The sequence below is a fragment of the Mirounga angustirostris genome, unplaced genomic scaffold (genome assembly GCF_029215605.1).
Source record: "Mirounga angustirostris isolate CCGP_5_RB_7025 unplaced genomic scaffold, mMirAng1.0.hap1 SCAF_3, whole genome shotgun sequence".
Taxonomy (NCBI): Eukaryota; Metazoa; Chordata; class Mammalia; order Carnivora; family Phocidae; genus Mirounga; species Mirounga angustirostris.
Window position 1 is genome coordinate 143,875,190 of NW_026991711.1, and position 16,616 is coordinate 143,891,805.

A 16,616-nucleotide genomic window follows, 5' to 3' on the forward strand; every position below is an offset into this window, starting at 1 on the left:
AATATAAAAAGGTAGCCAGAATCACAAGTAAACAGGCCCTTAACCCGAAATGATTGTTTGCATATTTTTTCCAAATCTCTTTTATACATTTTCAAGATAATCATATTGTGCATTTTGTTTTCTGAAGCATAAAGCATAAACTTAACCTGATTTTACACTTGAGATACTGTAAAGCATCTCAGAAAAGTTTAAGTGACACAATGTTAAGTAAAAACATCAGTCAAAAAGATGATGCCCAACATCTTTTGTTAGTCTTATTAACTAAGCAGGACATGAGTTGATCTCATAGAAAAGGATTACCGTGAGAAGGAAATGATGTCCAAAATGATAGTTATAATACTCACTATTTTATATTCATGTATATTCCATTGAGTGAATGGACCATAATTTACTAAAGCATAGCCTTATGTTGGACAGTTTGAGTGGTTTCCATTTTTATATAGTATAAATTACACTGGGATAAACATTGTCAGGCATATGGCATTTTTTAATATTTTCGATTATTTCCTTAGGATAGATTCCCAGAAGTAGAATTACTAGGTTAAAGGGTATGAACATTTTTACGACTCTTGAAATACATTGCCAAATTGCTTTCCCAAAAAAGGTTGTATCAATTTACAATGCCACCAGCAATATAGGAAAGTGCTCTTCTCATAATATTCTCACAGGTATTTGGCATCATAGAATTTCTAGATTTGCAAATTTTGTGGACAAGAATGTAGTACCTCACTTTAATACATTTCTTAGTGGGGTTTTTTGTTGTTTGCTTTTTGTTTTTTTTAAGGCAACATACTGTTGAATAACTTCGAATTTCTGACATGTTCTTTAACTGTCTATGCTGATTTGATAATTTTATAAGCTTATACAGAATTATATGTGATTATATTAAACCTTATTCATAGTACAAACTTCTGTTTTGTTGTTTCTTTTTTTTTTTTAAGATTTTATTTATTTATTTGACAGAGAGAGAGACAGCGAGAGAGCAAACACAAGCAGGGGGAGTGGGGGAGGGAGAAGCAGGCCTCCTGCCTACCAGGGAGCCCGATGAGGGTCTCCATCCCAGGACTCTGGGATCACGACCAGAGTGAAGCCGAAGGCCTAATGACTGAGCCACCGAGGTGCCCCTATTTTGTTGTTTCGGTTTGGTGCATGTAGGTGTATGTATGTCAGGAAGCATATTGAGGATTTAGTTTTTGTACCTGGTCAAATACTTGTTTTCTTCTGTGATTTTTTTTTTTCCTGTTGGTTTTTAGCATAACATAACTCCTCTTTATCTACATTAAGTATGTAAGTTATCTAATTTTTCTAAGGAGTGACTTTTAAAAAACATAACTCTTGAATTCATCTGTAATTTATATTGATGTATGGTATAAAGCATGGATTCCAACTGATCTTTTCTCCATATCAGTTACTAGTTATGGCAATATCATTAGTTGAGTAAGTCTTCATTTTTCTGTGTTTTAGGTGAAGTTTCACTTGTTACATATTAATTCATCTAATTCTTTTTTTTTTTTTTTAGATTTATTTATTTGACAGAGACACAGTGAGAGAGGGAACACAAGCAGGGGGAGTGGGAGAGGGAGAAGCAGGCTTCCTGCAGGGCTCGATGCGGGGCTCGATCCCAGGACCCTGGGATCATGACCTGAGCCGAAGACAGACGCTTAACGACTGAGCCACCCAGGCGCTCCTTAATTCATCTAATTCTTATTTACTTCTTCTGTTCCAGTGATCTATACTTGAACCAGTGCTTATTTTTTTATTTAATGTAGAGTTCCCCCAAATGGCTTTCTAAGGATTTAAAAAATGGTCTTGCCTTTTTTAAAAATATCAACCTGAAAATCTTGACAAATTCTAAAGCAGTCTGCTTGAATTTTCATTTAATTTATAAATAACAATTTAAAAAAATCTGTTCATAAAAATTTTTTAAAATTAAAAAAAACTGTTCTCTCAGAATTTTCACCAAATGTATGCCTTTGCAATTATTCACATCTTTTTGTTCATTATAAAAGTAGTGCCTATTTAAAAATGATTAGAAAAATACTGACTATAGAATGAAAAAGGTTATTCATAGTTGCTTTAAAATATAAGCATAGTCAACCTTTTGTAATATGTTCCTTTCAGATAGTTTTGTTTGTAAAGATGTGCGTATTAGGCAGATATTTACTGAGCACTTACTTTGTCCCAGATACCTTACCAGGCATTGAGTCAGGCTCTGACCTCATAAAATAGACAACCCCTGCCCTCATTAATATTTTATCATAATCCATTCTTATATTTTGCATACTCCTCATATATCTTCTTTTAATAACTGCAAATTTCATTGTGTCATATGAATCACTTTGAGTAATAATTTTCCTAGAATTGGACATTTCCAATTTTTCAATGTTATTTTTTCTATATTTAGAATGTTTCCTTAAGATACATTTCTTGGAATGGAGAAAGCTGGTTAAGGGCATGAACACATTTAAGGTTCTTGACACAAACTTCCAAATTGCTTTTTTAAAGGTACTAACTTTCACTGCCACTGGAAATGGACAAAGGGAAATTTTTTTACCAATTTGCACTCAGTGACTATAATCACTAAAAATTGTTTTTGTTGTTTTGACTAGTTTTAATTTTCCTTTTTTGATACCTAGCAAGGTTTGAGGTTTTTTTAATAAGGTTAAACAAACGTAGTTCTTTGAAAATTTTTCTGATCATGCTTTTGCTCTATTTAAGATGCTTATGTTTTATTTTCATGCATATGAGCTCCTTATGGAATAAAGACATGAGCCTTTTTGGTATTTACCCTCCTTCAGAGTTATCGCAAAGGGGAAGAGCAAAATGATCACTGAGTTTGGGGCCCTGAAGTACCTGAAGTCAAACGGAGGTTTATACACCTTTCCATTTCCAGGGCCCAACTTAGGGTTGGGCCGGAAAACAGCAGGCCCAGTGGAGGAGCACACAGATGTCAAGCAGTGCATTGGATTCTGGGGGTCCAGAGACACCGAGACTGACAATGGCAAACATGGCTTCTTAAACTAAGCCTGGGCCAAGAAATGACTTCCTAGTAAACCAATCCATTTTTATTGCTAGAAAGAAAAAATTTTATAGCCAGAGGGCAAAAGGATACAAGTAACTGGGTAGCATCTAAAACAGCCTGAAAAAAAGAAAGGGGTGGGGCGCCTGCTGGGTGGCTCAGTTGGTTAGGCGACTGCCTTCGGCTCAGGTCATGATCCTGGGGTCCCAGGATCTAGTCCCGCATCGGGCTCCCTGCTCAGCGGGGGGTCTGCTTCTCCCTCTGACCCTCCCCCATCTCATGCTCTCTCTCTCTCTCTCATTCTCTCTAAAAAAAAAAAAAAAAGGGGTAAAATGAAGGGATAGTGAGTGGAAAGAAACAAACAAAAGCATTTGGAAATCAACAAAACAAATTAAGTGTTGATTCTATATCCATTATGTTGTGGGGTATGTTGCTGTGGTGGGTTATTAAAAAAGAGCCTCACCAAAGTTTATATAATTTGTCAATTCAGAAACTTCGTAGGCAACTCAAATGATATAGTCCTGTAAAATTCCTGGTTAAACACACAAAAACTTAGGTACACATATAACACTAAGACTCACTGGAAGGTTCAGGAGAAAGCATCTCCCAAACTAAAGAATTCTGGGGCCTGCCTTCTTTGCCCTTATAGTGACAGGTCCCTTTTAGTCACAAAATCTGAGGGAAAAGGGGAGAGAAGGTAATTATGGCACTATCTGTTGCCATTGGATTTAGAATCTTTCTTCTTACCCCTGCCTCTCTCAGGGTTGTGAGTGAGAAGCTGACAGGACACCATACCAACAAGAAAAAAACAGGAGACTGAGAGGGGACAACCTTCTTGGGGTAGCTGGTGTCTGCTTTGTGGTACTATTTTGATGGGTCATATGGGAAAATTTTTATTACATACTTTATGGAATAATTTACATTAGGTCAAATTTATATGCCCTCAGGAGTGCCTATAAAACATGATCCCTAATTTCAAGAGTAGACCTGGCAAAAACAAGAAAGAGATAAAATAATTACAAAAAAGGGTGTCTTGTGAGGAAGAACTTCATGTTAGAAACAATTCATAATTTACAAGTTGCTTCCGATCAAGATGGTGATGTGATCTTACCTTGGAGATATGTGGGCTAGAAAGAATCACTTGAATGATACCTTTAGTCAGGTGAATAAAGGCAGCTGGGTACCTAATATTTTGGGGGCAGGCCACTACTCTCCCTAACCTTAAGGAGCCACTCATTCTCTTTATGGTGACTTTAACAATACGGTAAGTACTATTTATTGAACATCTATTATGTCAGGTACTTTGCCAAGAGCATCATCTGTATTATCACCTATTCATTCCTCCAGGCCCAGTTCACTGTTCTTTTAACGCACCCGTGACTTATACCCCAAGCTGAATTAATAATGCCATTACTGATTAATTGATGATTAATAATGTTCTTCTCATCCTGTTCACTCCTTTAATGCAGCACTTCTTTTCATAGCCTACATTTCTAACTGTTCCACTACCTGAGCTTGATAAGACCAGCATCCGTGTTTTATTCCAACTGCCCAGCATCTGGCAGTTCCTAAGTACCATATTCTGTTGAGTGAATGTTGAGTGGGACTTCATGACTTCAAACTCATTGAAGAATCATGGAATTGTTGAGCAGGAGAGCCTCTGGGACCTTTGCTAGCTACAAGCTTCTTTTACATATGAGAAAAATTAAGTTAGAACAAGTAACTTGCCTGAGGTCACATAAACCTGGTGGAATGAGATTAGAATCCAGTTCCCTTGCTCTTCAGCCGAGTATAGATGCTACCGAAACACAACTAAGTATCTTTATTTCCCAATCTCCTGGCCCCACCCAAATCCTATCATCAGTTGGCCTTTGGACCTTCAGGCTATTTCTGTGATGTATATTTTCTAAAGGAACCCACTTCTATATACAGGTTTTCTTTCATAGCTCCCCATTCCAAACAAAGCCCAAACTCCAAATTAGCTGGCTTGCACTGTAGCATCACTGTAGAAGTTGGGGGGGGGGGGACTGTCTGTCTATATTTTTACTAACAAGCTCTTTCCACAAGCGCCCTTTGATCCACGCAAATCAAAATGCTTGTCAACACGCACACCACACCATGCTCTTTCTTCACCATCCCTTGAGACATGATGGTCATTCTGACTAGAGTATCCTTCCTCCTTATCAAGCTGGTGAACTTTAATGATCTGTTCCCCCTCTGGACTGGGAGCTTCTGGCACAGAACAGAGAGAACTGGCTTTAGTCTCAAACAGCATTTGAATGAGTGGATTTTGTGTCCCGCACCTAGCAGCATGGCCCTCAGTAAGGTTCACTACATGACTCTGTTTGGAAAATTACAGAAATGTAACTTACTCTTCAGGGTTGTAAGCAGCCCTCAACCAAAACTTTTCTGTTTGGAGGAAAAATAAGTAAATATGTTGGCTCATTCAGTCTTTTTCTCCTTCTTTTTCCTTTTCGTCTGCTTCATCTGTTATGGCTGCCATTCTCACTCCCTCTGTGAACTGTACATTCTCCCAGCACCCCTGCCCCTGGACACTTGTGGGAGAGGAATCTACAAATTCCTCTGGGGCTCCATCAGTGGAGCAAGTTCTCAGTAGCTGGAGGAGATCTGGGCTGCAAACAGGAAGTTTTTGAACTTCTGGCTACTTTGTGCCTGGGGCAAAAACTGCAGAGTCCACCTGGACACCGTAAAAGAGAATGATAGAACAAAACTAACCTTCATTATCCCCATCTGAAGTTTTTTCTGTGTGGACATTCTGACCCAGTATCACTCAGGGCTTCTTTTACCAGAACTGTTGTCTAGCATGCACATCAAAATAGCCCCGCAGGAAAGTCAGGTTTGAGCCCCCCTAACTCCCTTCCTTCACTTTAAAAAATCTTGAGCAGGACATTTAAAATAATGTTTCGGATTTTTAAGTTTTTAAAGCATCTGAAGGACTGTTCCCTTTGGAAGCCTGAGGGCCAAAGAAAAGCAGAGATTGGTCCCCCGGTCTCTAAATCCCCTTTTCCTCCTTCTATGCCCTACACCTCATCTTGCCCCTTTGACTCCAAGGGGGCAAGAGGCAGCTTTCCTCCGCGGGCGTGCCTGGCCTCGTCCACGACACCCATTAGTTTCCAGCCTTCCAGGGCAGAAGGGGACTCCCGACCACGCGTCCAGGGCCCTTCCCAAGCTTAGGGGCCTCGGGGTCCACGCCGGCCCCAGCGCAGACAGAAATGAATGTGCCCAACCCTAGGGATGACCTCGGCGCGCCCGCCCCGAAAGCACCCCGGCCCCAGCCTGCGGGGCGGGTAGCCCAATGGGCAGCCTCGCTCCGGAGGCGGGCTCAGGCCGGAAGCCACCCCGCGGCACAGCGGCCCCACGAGACGGCGCCCGCGCCCCCGCCCTCTCCGGCACGGGCTCTACGGCCAAGGGCGGCAGGGGCCAGCCCGCTGGGTCCCCGCCGCGCTCTTTGTCCTGGCCGCGCGCGGGCGGACGCGTGCGCCCCCCGGGTGAAAGGAGGCGCGGAGAGCGCGCGCGGGAACGCGCAGGAAGAGCTCGCGCCCGCCGGGCGCCGGGGGCGCGCGCCCCTCCGCCAGGCAAGCAGCGAGCACGCGCGCTGCCGCCGCGCCCGCCCCTCCCCCCGCGCTCGCCTCGGAACTTGCTGACTGCGCGGCCGGGAGGAGCCGAGCCGGGCGGCGGCGGCGGGAGGCCACAGCGCGCGGGGGTCTCCCGCGTCCCCTCCGCCTCGCCGGGAGCTCGCGCCCTCGCCCAGCCGAGCTCCTACCCCCCCTTTTTTCCGAAGGCGCTGGGCGGCGCCACCCTCCGGCCGGAGCCCGGCACTGCACAACCCCCTCCGACTTTCAATGTTCCACACTCCCCGGCCAGAGCCTCCTCGGCTTCTTTTTTTCCCTCCCCCCCCTTTCCCCCCCCCAGCTGCCTCCATTTCCTTAAGGAAGGGTTTTTTTCTCTCTCCCTCCCCCACACCGTAGCGGCGCGCGAGCGGGCCGGGCGGGCGGCCGAGGTAAGGCGGAGGGGCCGGGGGGCCGCGTGGGGGGCGGCCGGGGCGGCGGCGGTGGGGGAGGGGGCGGGGGCGGGCAGCTTTGTTCGCGCCGGGCGCCCGCGCCGCCGGTGTCCGCGAGCCGCGGCGGGGCCGGCCGGGCTGCTCGCATCACTTGGCGCCCGGCGCGGCGAGCGCTGCCCGCGGCCCCCGCGCGGCCCTCCCCACAAAGGGCCGCGGAGCTGCGTGGCCGCCGCCGCCGGCCGCGGCTCGCCTCCGCGGGCGCGGAAATTTGTTGCACTTCTTGGGGCTTTGTTTGTTTGTTTTGCCTGATTTTTTTTTTTCGTTATTTTGGACAAAATGTCGGTCCGTGATGTAAAAATTGAGCGAGGAACCTTGATGGCATTGGGAGCTTTGCAGAAGGTGCAGTTTGGATTCTGCTTTTCCCAGGGTGGCAGCTCGGTCTTGGCCGGATGAATCTTCGCTGCTGGCCGTGGAAACGGCTAGAGCAGCTTGTTAGTTGATTTTTAAATTCCCAAGTGTTGTATTTAAAGGCTTACGTGCACAGAGGAGGAATCGCCACCTTAAATAAGCATATGGGCGATTAACAGGGTATGTTTTCCTCTCGGAAAGGGAATTTGGTAGCTTTGACCAATGTCAGTGTGTAAATATTTAGACGTTATTAGTGACTTTTTAACATTTTTCAGCGAGATCTGTTATTTACAGTGTGTCATATGTTATTAATGCTCGTTGCCTAAGTTCCCTGGCAAATCTGTTTCATGCCTTCTGAGAAAGTAGACAATTGATAGATTGTCCAAGGGATGGAAAAAAATGTGAGTGGGTTTTCTAACTTGAGTTCGGTAAATCCTTGAACGCTGGTGTTTTGAGACACATCACCTCCCCTGTAACCTTGCTATGTGATGAGATAAGTGTGAACACTTTGAAGTGTTTTGCATTAAAATACGATTTTAGGTGAATATTGAGAGAAGAAAATGCCATTGGTTTATTTCTTAGACTTAACATTTCCTTTCTCCCCCCACCCTTTTCTCTTTAAAAGTTTTCCAAGAAATAACTTCACCAAGATGTCCAGTGATAGGCAAAGGTCCGATGATGAGAGCCCCAGCACCAGCAGTGGTAGTTCAGATGCGGACCAGCGAGACCCAGCCGCTCCAGAGCCTGAAGAACAGGAAGAAAGAAAACCTTCTGCCACCCAGCAGAAGAAAAACACCAAACTCTCTAGCAAAACCACTGCTAAGTTATCCACTAGTGCTAAAAGGTAATGTGTAAAAGGATTAAGACATTATCAGGTTGTCTTCCAAATGGTTGGACACTTTTGTTGGTTTTACATCAGTGGCATTGGTTCAAAAATATTTACTTCGTGATCACTTTTATTTGCACTTGAATGGGTTGTCATTCTTTAGGTGGTATATAAGCCACCTCCCTGGAATTGTACTTTTAAGCGAACTTACTCTGTACTTTGGTAACTTCAGTAAGAGTGTCCTTGAGTAGAGAGCTTGGACTAACATTCTGACAGATTGTTTTAGGAGTTGGCAAGGAAAATTTGGTGAGCCCAAATTAGCTGGTACATTGAGGATGTTCCTTTTTATGAGTCATACTCTTCTTCTTTGAAATTGACACTTCTAGAGATCAGCAGCGCTTCTCCATGAAACTTAATGATTAGAAATGATTGTTTGCTAGAAAATTTGTAAATTCAAGGCCTTGGCTATATTTGAAAGCAGATTTAAAATTTTGCTCCAAATTTGCTTTCAATTTTACAAACATGACTTTAAGCCATGCATCTCAGGTACTACTTTTTTGTAGCTAACTTATGGTTATGCCTTATATTCTTGTGAATGCAAATAAAACCAAAAAGTAGCCATTTACAATTTTGGGTGGCACGTGGCTATTGAAAACTTTCATTGTGCTTGTGACTCTTCACTCTGAAACTTGTGGATATGCTTGACATGTTAGTACTCAACAGCAGAAGAAACATATTTTGTTGGGTATATATGAAAGGTCATTTGTTTCCTGTTGATTTATATTATCTTTGATGGCAAAAAAAAAAAAAAAGATTCTGTCAAGGGGACTCCATTGGTAGTAGTAGGGGAATATCCATGAATTCTATTAATTATACATCAGATATGTCTATAGCATTAGCCAATATTGACATTTTGTTCATTTTTATTGATCACAACTAAAGGAAAAAGAAAATATAAAAACTGTTCAAATATTGTGTTCTGTCGTGATTTAGAAGTAATCTTATTTTTCTATGGACTTTCACTTCTATCAATAACCAAGTATTAATAATTTGAGAATATTTTATTAAATAACAGCAGTCTTTTAAATAATTTAGAGTCCTCCTCAATTTGCTGTAATCCTGTTGAGGAGCATGTTAAACACATCTTAAGTTTTGAAAGCATTTTAAATTTGAATAAAATCAGAGAACTGCTTTTTTCCCTCTTAACTAGGCTATATATCTTATTATTTCTTTCCTTCCAAATTTATTCAATTTTAGTGCTGTACTTAAGGTTAAGGAAAACAATTGGTTAAATAAGAATGTCAGAGTCCTTTAGAAGTTTTTCCCTGGTAAAGATGTTTGTAAATTTTAAACTTTTTTTCACATAAAATATTGTCAGAAGCGTTAATGTACTCATGTAATAGCTTGTTAATACTTACCTCTGTAAAAGTGACTTGAAGTCATTGTCAAATATTCTAGTGCTTTCCCTCCTCCCTTCTTGTCTCATTTGCATATAAGCTTGAAAAGAGAATTTCTTTGGTAAAAAGTGTTTTAAAATAGATTTTACAGCCATTATTGAGTACTAGTAGAGGACTATTTCTCAAATCAGGTGTGAATGTCATACTTATTTACAGTAGCAAGTGAGAAAAAGAGCTGCAAAGTTTCTGTTAAGGGATTTGGGTTATGCCTCTGAGAACAAAGAGGAAGCAGCCATGTTAGCATTACTGAAGGCAAAGCCAGCCTTGCATTTAACTGCATGGTGGTAGAGGGCAGTGTAATTCCCCGGTTATTCTGTAGACTATCTCAAATCCTTTTTGTCTGTTCTCATTTCACTAACAGAATTCAGAAGGAGCTAGCTGAAATAACTCTTGATCCTCCTCCTAACTGCAGGTAAGAAAGAAATTTTGTTGTTTTGATTACAAAATGTGGAAAAATATCAAGAGATTAATGCATCGGCTTTGGATATGTGTGCTGCGGAAGAAGCTACATTTGCTTCTCTTCAGCTTTGCAAGTGGATTAAATAAAAATTGTCTAAGGTGAATTAAACAAGTTTGGGGGAAAAAATACTCTTTAGCATGTATCATACATTTTAGATTTCTGAATATACTGATTTTATGCTCCTTATTGAGATTAGTGTGAATGGTGCTGATTTTTGTTCTGTTGTAACATTTCTGTAGAGTGTTTATTCAGAAGTACATTGCAGAAACTTCTAAAATTTTGCTAAGCTTTAAAGTTACTGTTTGTGTGCAATCTGAACTGACCTTCCAGATTTAGAAATTGCTGAATGTGGTGTTACAAAATGTAAATGCAGTAAGCAAGAGTATAGTTTCTGTTTGATTTATTCGGTAATGTGCCTTAAGGACAAATTTTATGTGCTAAGCTAATGCTTTTAGTTGTTTTCTAGAGAATGTATTGTTGGAATTATTTACATTTTAATCAAATGTCTTAATTACTTTGGAAAATTCTTAGTAATTTTGGTCCTTGAAATATGTGTATGAAAAGGAGTAAATGAACTGGAATTTGTAGGAGGAATTCATTTCAGTGAAACTCATGTAGAATAATTTAAAATTGTTGGTTGATGTAAGGTGCATTAAAAGTAACTGGTTGACAATTTAGTTTGTAAAACGTTTTTTCAGTTTGTCTTACTTAGTGCTCTGTTTTCAACAGTGACTATGTGGCTTCCAAAATTCGTCAAACTTAGGAAAAGCAGTTTTGCAGATAATTTGCATACAGATATGTGCTCAACAGCGAGAGTGGTGGCTAGGAATAAGGCAGAGTTATGGCTTGATATGAAAATGTATTCTCGTCTTACCTGTATTTTTGGTATAAGTTGTGTTCACTTGTGATGATCAGACCTATCTCTGAAGTCTACTTGAGATATAATTGGGTTTAATTCAGTTGCTTCTTGTGTGTATTAACCAGATCCTTAGATAAGGTGATCTGATCCTGATTTGTGTAGTGAATTAACAGTTTGGCTCATATTTATAATCAGCTATTTTCAGTTCAAAAGGCAAACATGAATGTAAACTAATTTTAAGCAGGTAGTGGTATGTCAGATCTCAAAGGATTAAGAGCTGTGCTGCCCAGTAATGCAGCCATGAGCCACCTGTGGCTGTTGACCACTTTAGTTGTCCAAAATGAGATGTGCTCTAAGTATAAGATACACATTGAATTTTGGAAACTTAGTATGAGAGAAAGAATGTAAAATACCTTATTGATTTTTAAAAGTATCTATTACATGTTTGATAATATGTTGGATATGTTGAGTTACATAGAATGTTTTATTTATTTTTTACCATTTTAATGTGGTTATTAGAAAATTTAAAATTATGTATGTGGCTTGTATTACATTTCTGTTGAACAGTGCTGCTTTAGAGAATAAATAAAAGTATTGCTTCCAGCCTTCTCATTGGTATGTCAAATCTGTAGCCATTTAGTGAGGTCAAGTTAAATTTGCTCCCTGGAAGAATCACTTACCTTGCAGAGTGTATTCTGATATTTCCCTTTATAAAAGATATAAAGATCTATCAGTTCAAAACTCTTAAATGTTTTAAAATTGCATGTAAGGTCAAATATTTTTAAAGGTTTCTGTTGATTTCTTACAAGTGGCGCAAACTGGTGTACGTGCGTAAATCTATAGAGCCCAGTAGACGATGTGTTGAATGCCCTTGGAGCAGGAGTTTAGGGTTGCTGTTGCTGAAGATGTATGCTTTGTATGTTTAACCCAGGAATGGTTCTACAAGGGCACTGAGGATTATTGTAGAGGAAGTAGAATGTTTCTAGGAGGCAGAAAGTTTAACTTGTTTATTTTTCTGTTTATATACGATATTTCATTTCAGTTCAGGAAGTAATGCCTCACATTTAGTGATCAGTGAAATAGCGAACCTGTGGGCTTGGGAACAATAACATGGACTACATCATCTGTGCTTTTCCTGGTCACAACTTGTGATGATTGTGAACTATTGCAAGTTACATATTTCAGGTCTTCAGTTCTTTTAATATTTGAATTTCTTTGTGGCTATGTGACTGAAGAAAAAACAAACAAAATATCAGTCTTAACAGGGAACTGGGAGAAGTTGTTGTTTTACTAGTTTGGGGACGGTCTTCTTTATATGCCTGACATGTAAAATAGCCAGATACTTCTGTGTCTTTTATTATAAGTGTTAGAAATTTTTTTGGGTGGAAGATGAACTAGTTCTTGTCCTTGAGCAGGGATTTGGAATATTGACTGTTCAGTGGAGACATTTTAGAATTTTGACAGCTAAGGCTGAATATGTGTTGTATTTTTACCTTCATATCATATACAATTATGGTGTTCTTGTAATTTGGTGCATGGGTGAGGATTTTAGCTTTACAGTGATTGTACAGTTTAAATTTATTAATTTATGTTATACTTTAAAATGGGATTCTATATTAATTCTAAAATGTGTGAATTCATATTGTTTGAAATCTATGAAATCTAATACTTTTTTGACTTTGATGTTTGACTTTCATGCGGAGCTAATTAATCAGAATTCCATTATGGTTTTAAAAATAATTTTTACAAGCTTGTCAAAGTATGTGACAGATATAATTCTTCCTCAGGGAAGAAATGTAAAGTATATCTGTGTACATTCAGGAAAAAGTTGATTGAAATACAAGAAAACGCAGCAAAACCAAAATTACTCAGATGAGACTAAGAATTCTCTTAGATCCCTTCCTCCCTTCCTGTGTTTTATTAATAAAACATCCTTTTTTTATGTTATATATTTCTTTACTGTTATATAGCTGTGTCTAATATGTGTACACTGAGAGTGATCTTAGGATAGACCTAACTGTTGAATTAAGTGTGTGGCTTTAAACAGGTTTGAATATATTTTGATAATAATGATACTTCTTTTCCTCATAGTATGAAAGTTTGATAAAATGTTATTTCCAATGATTTGACAGCATTTCAGTTTTTAGGTATTGGGAGTTCCTTAGGCCAGAGCATTCTAAACATTAGGGATTTAATATTTATGTAGTGATTTTAATTTTTATTGTTTACATACTGTATTCTAAATTATGGAATAAATAGTTCATACATCAATGAGAATGAAGGGAACTTGTGTTATGGGCATTTCCCTATCTGTTTTTGGAGAAAGTGATTGACTAGAATTGTTGAGTAATGTGCAATTAAGACATTTATGTTCCCTCTGTTTCGCAAAGGGTGCCTTTGGCCTCACAGTAACCACTTCTAGAAGTGGCAAACATTTAGGAAGTTGCTGGATTTTTAACTCAACCTCTAATTCTTTCCATATATGAGAAGGCACAAATACACACTCAAACTATTTTTCAGTATGTTGAGATTGAATCTGTGTTAAAGTTAAATTCAGGGGCATTTGTAAATAGTTTTTGGCTGTGGGAAAGGCCTTATTGGAGGGAGATGTAATAGTATTAGGTTACTACAGTATTGATGTGTGTGCTTGCAGAACTTGAAAGGTATTATATTGTAAATTTTGCTAACCTCCTTCTTTTAAAAACAAAATTAATACAAGAAGCAATTAAGTTCTAAACCAGAAGCTGGCAACTCTTGATTTCCTCATAAGGCTTTCATTGTCTAACTGTGCATGAACTTTACCTCCTGCTGGTTACTACCACGTGCCACTATTTTCTAGGGTAGACTAGCTTTGCTGCTCATAGGGTGATCTTCAGATCAGCAGTGTCTGCATCACAGGTAAGATTGTTACATTCCCATACTGCAGAAGTACTGAATCAGAAACTGAATTTCACCAAGATTCCCAGGTGAATTGTATGTATATTAAGTTTCAGAAACATTGGTCTGGGTTCAAATCCCTGGTCTGCCTCTTACTAGTTTTATGTTATTTTAGATCAGTTAGGTTATTATTTCTTTGTTTCACTTTTCTTAAATGTAAAATGGAGATTAAAATAATGCCCCCCAATAGGTTTATTGTGAGGATTAAATGAGTTAGTATGTTTTAAAGTTTTATAATGGTGTAAATTGGGTCAGTAAAGTGACCACAGCATAATTAAAGGGAGAGAGGCAGTTTAGACACATGCCCTCACTCTTGCTGGCATTTTCTCTAGTGGGTCAGCATCGTACTATAGGAGTAATTTTATTTTAAGCAGTTTAGCGCCTATTTATTTGAGAATACATCAAGCAAAATTTTGTGTTTGTATATATATATGTGTTTGTAGACATATATGTGTCTGTTTACATATATATATATGTAAAAGGAGTTCCTTGGAACTTGAGTAAAAAAAATTAATCGAGGGCATTGGGCAAAGATGAAGAAATAGTATACCCCTTTTAAAGGAATATGCATGAGGTTAATGATAACTTAATTCAATAGAGAATGCTCTGACTCTCTGCAGTAAATTATAATGAAAAATTTTAAAATAAGGGTGATAGTTATGTTTTCCCTTTTAAATACCCTGTTATAAAAATTTGCAGTTTTACTGAGAATGAGATTATATCAGTATTTGGAAAACTTAGATTCTGAATTGATATAGTTTGCCAGTTATCTACACATAGCAGTTTTTTTCCTTGTCTGTGATTTTGGAAGCTTTTTGTAATAAACAAAAGGTAATAATCAAAATAACATGTGATATCTGCATAACTTGGTTGCTTATACAGCCCTTTATTTAATTTAATTTTAATTTAATTTGAGGGGACAGAGGGAGAGGGAGAGAGAGAGAATGTTAATAAGCAGGCTCCACGACCAGGACAGAGCCAACTTGGGGCTCAAACTCACAACCTTGAGATCATGACCTGAGACAAAATAAGAAATCGGGATGCTTAACCTACTGAGCCACCCCAGTGCCCCTGCAGTGCTTGATTTTAAAGCCTGCCACATACATACATAGATTGCTTTTTTCTTTTTTACGTACACATGTGATTGCTGTTATTGTTGATATTAGGCAGTGTGTGCTATGTGAAGGAAGATACCCTCTTCTGTAAAATGAAATTATATCTCTTTAATCATCTAGTCCTTTTATTTTCAACTCTTCAAAAAAAATTTTAGCACTCCTTTTTTTTACAAAAATTAAATCTTAATTGGAAGCTCTCTTTCTAAAAGATTAAATATAGAACTACTCTCGTTGAAGGTGTTTTCCATACCACCCCATTGTGGTCATCTACTGATGGATAGTTCTTATTATTTTATTAATTAAATTTTGGCATCTGCACAGACTCTCAAAAATCCTGAGGATTTTTTTGGAGACTTGGCCATTACTGATAATTTTAAATGATGTTTTATGTTTCATTAAGCTAATACGAGCTTCAACACAGCTGAAACACGTAATACAGTATGATGATGCTGTATACTATAAGTATTGTTGTCTACCTTCTCTAGTAGTGTTCCTTTGAAAGGAGGATGGTCTTAATACATTTTTGTAACTCTTGCTTTACGCCGTGTTTTGCTTGTGAAGATTTGTTAAATTAATAGATAAATTGAAGTCTGTCAAATTGACAGGAATAGAAATTCCAGGCAAAGCTGACTTTGGATTGGAGAAGATCTATTAAAAATCCCATATAGGGGCACCTGGGATGCTCAGTCGGTTAAGCGTCTGCCTTTGGCTCAGGTCATGATCCCACATTCCTGGGATCAAGCCCCACTCCCCCCCCCCACCTTGGGTTCCCTGCTCAGCGGGGAGCCTGCTTCTCCCTCTCCCTCTGAGATCTCTCTCTCTGTCTCTCAAATAAATAAATAAAATCTTTTTAAAAAATCCCATATAGTCTTTACTTTTTTTCATAGTTACGATTTTTAGTATGATTATTCAAAGGCATTTAGCTCCTGTTTCTATTATAAAAGGAAATTGATAATTACAATAAGCCTAATTATTTGTCTCATATGTGCCAGCACAGCAGGAGGACCCAGTGCTGTTGTGACTAAAAACTTTTTCCAAAAGAATGACATGATTGAAAACAATATTTTTCCCCCCAAAAGGTCACGTTTTTATTAGGGACCTATTATGTTCAAAGCAGATAATATAGTTAGAAAGTAGGTGAAAACTGTGTGCGTTTACTACCGGTTGTTTGGTCAACTTTCTGTAGTTAACCAACTGGTACCTTATTCCCTCCTTGAAAAGAGTTGCTGTAACAACAGATGGATAGATATGTTTAATTACAAGAAAATCAACAAATCTTTCTTGCTTTGAGTGCAGGGGCATTCGGATTGAGAATGGAGAGCTTGATCTGCCATTCTCATCTTCCCTACAAAGTAGAGATTAAAAACATATGATAAAACCACTTGTAGATTTAGAGAAATGGAAATGATTTTTTTTCTTCCTATACTGCATTTGACAGGGAAGTATATTTGGCATTTTATTAGAATCTAGAAGAAGAAAGTCCCTTTAAACTTTTATTCTTTCTCTTGCCTCTA

At 39.0% G+C, this 16,616-nt stretch overlaps 1 protein-coding gene across 4 annotated transcripts in view; it reads left to right on the forward strand.

Moving 5' to 3' along the window:
- The first annotated feature begins 6,424 nt into the window (after positions 1 to 6,424).
- The window catches only part of UBE2E3 (ubiquitin conjugating enzyme E2 E3), an 83,159-nt gene continuing 72,967 nt past the window's right edge, over positions 6,425 to 16,616 (forward strand). The window contains exons 1-3 of one of the 4 annotated variants that reach the window (XM_045868419.3): positions 6,425 to 6,615; positions 8,074 to 8,292; positions 10,093 to 10,143. In XM_045868419.3, the coding sequence (XP_045724375.1) occupies positions 8,099 to 8,292; positions 10,093 to 10,143 (245 nt within the window). In that variant the 5' untranslated portion in view covers positions 6,425 to 6,615; positions 8,074 to 8,098. The other 3 variants (XM_045868417.3, XM_045868416.3, XM_045868418.3) reach the window with 3 other exon arrangements.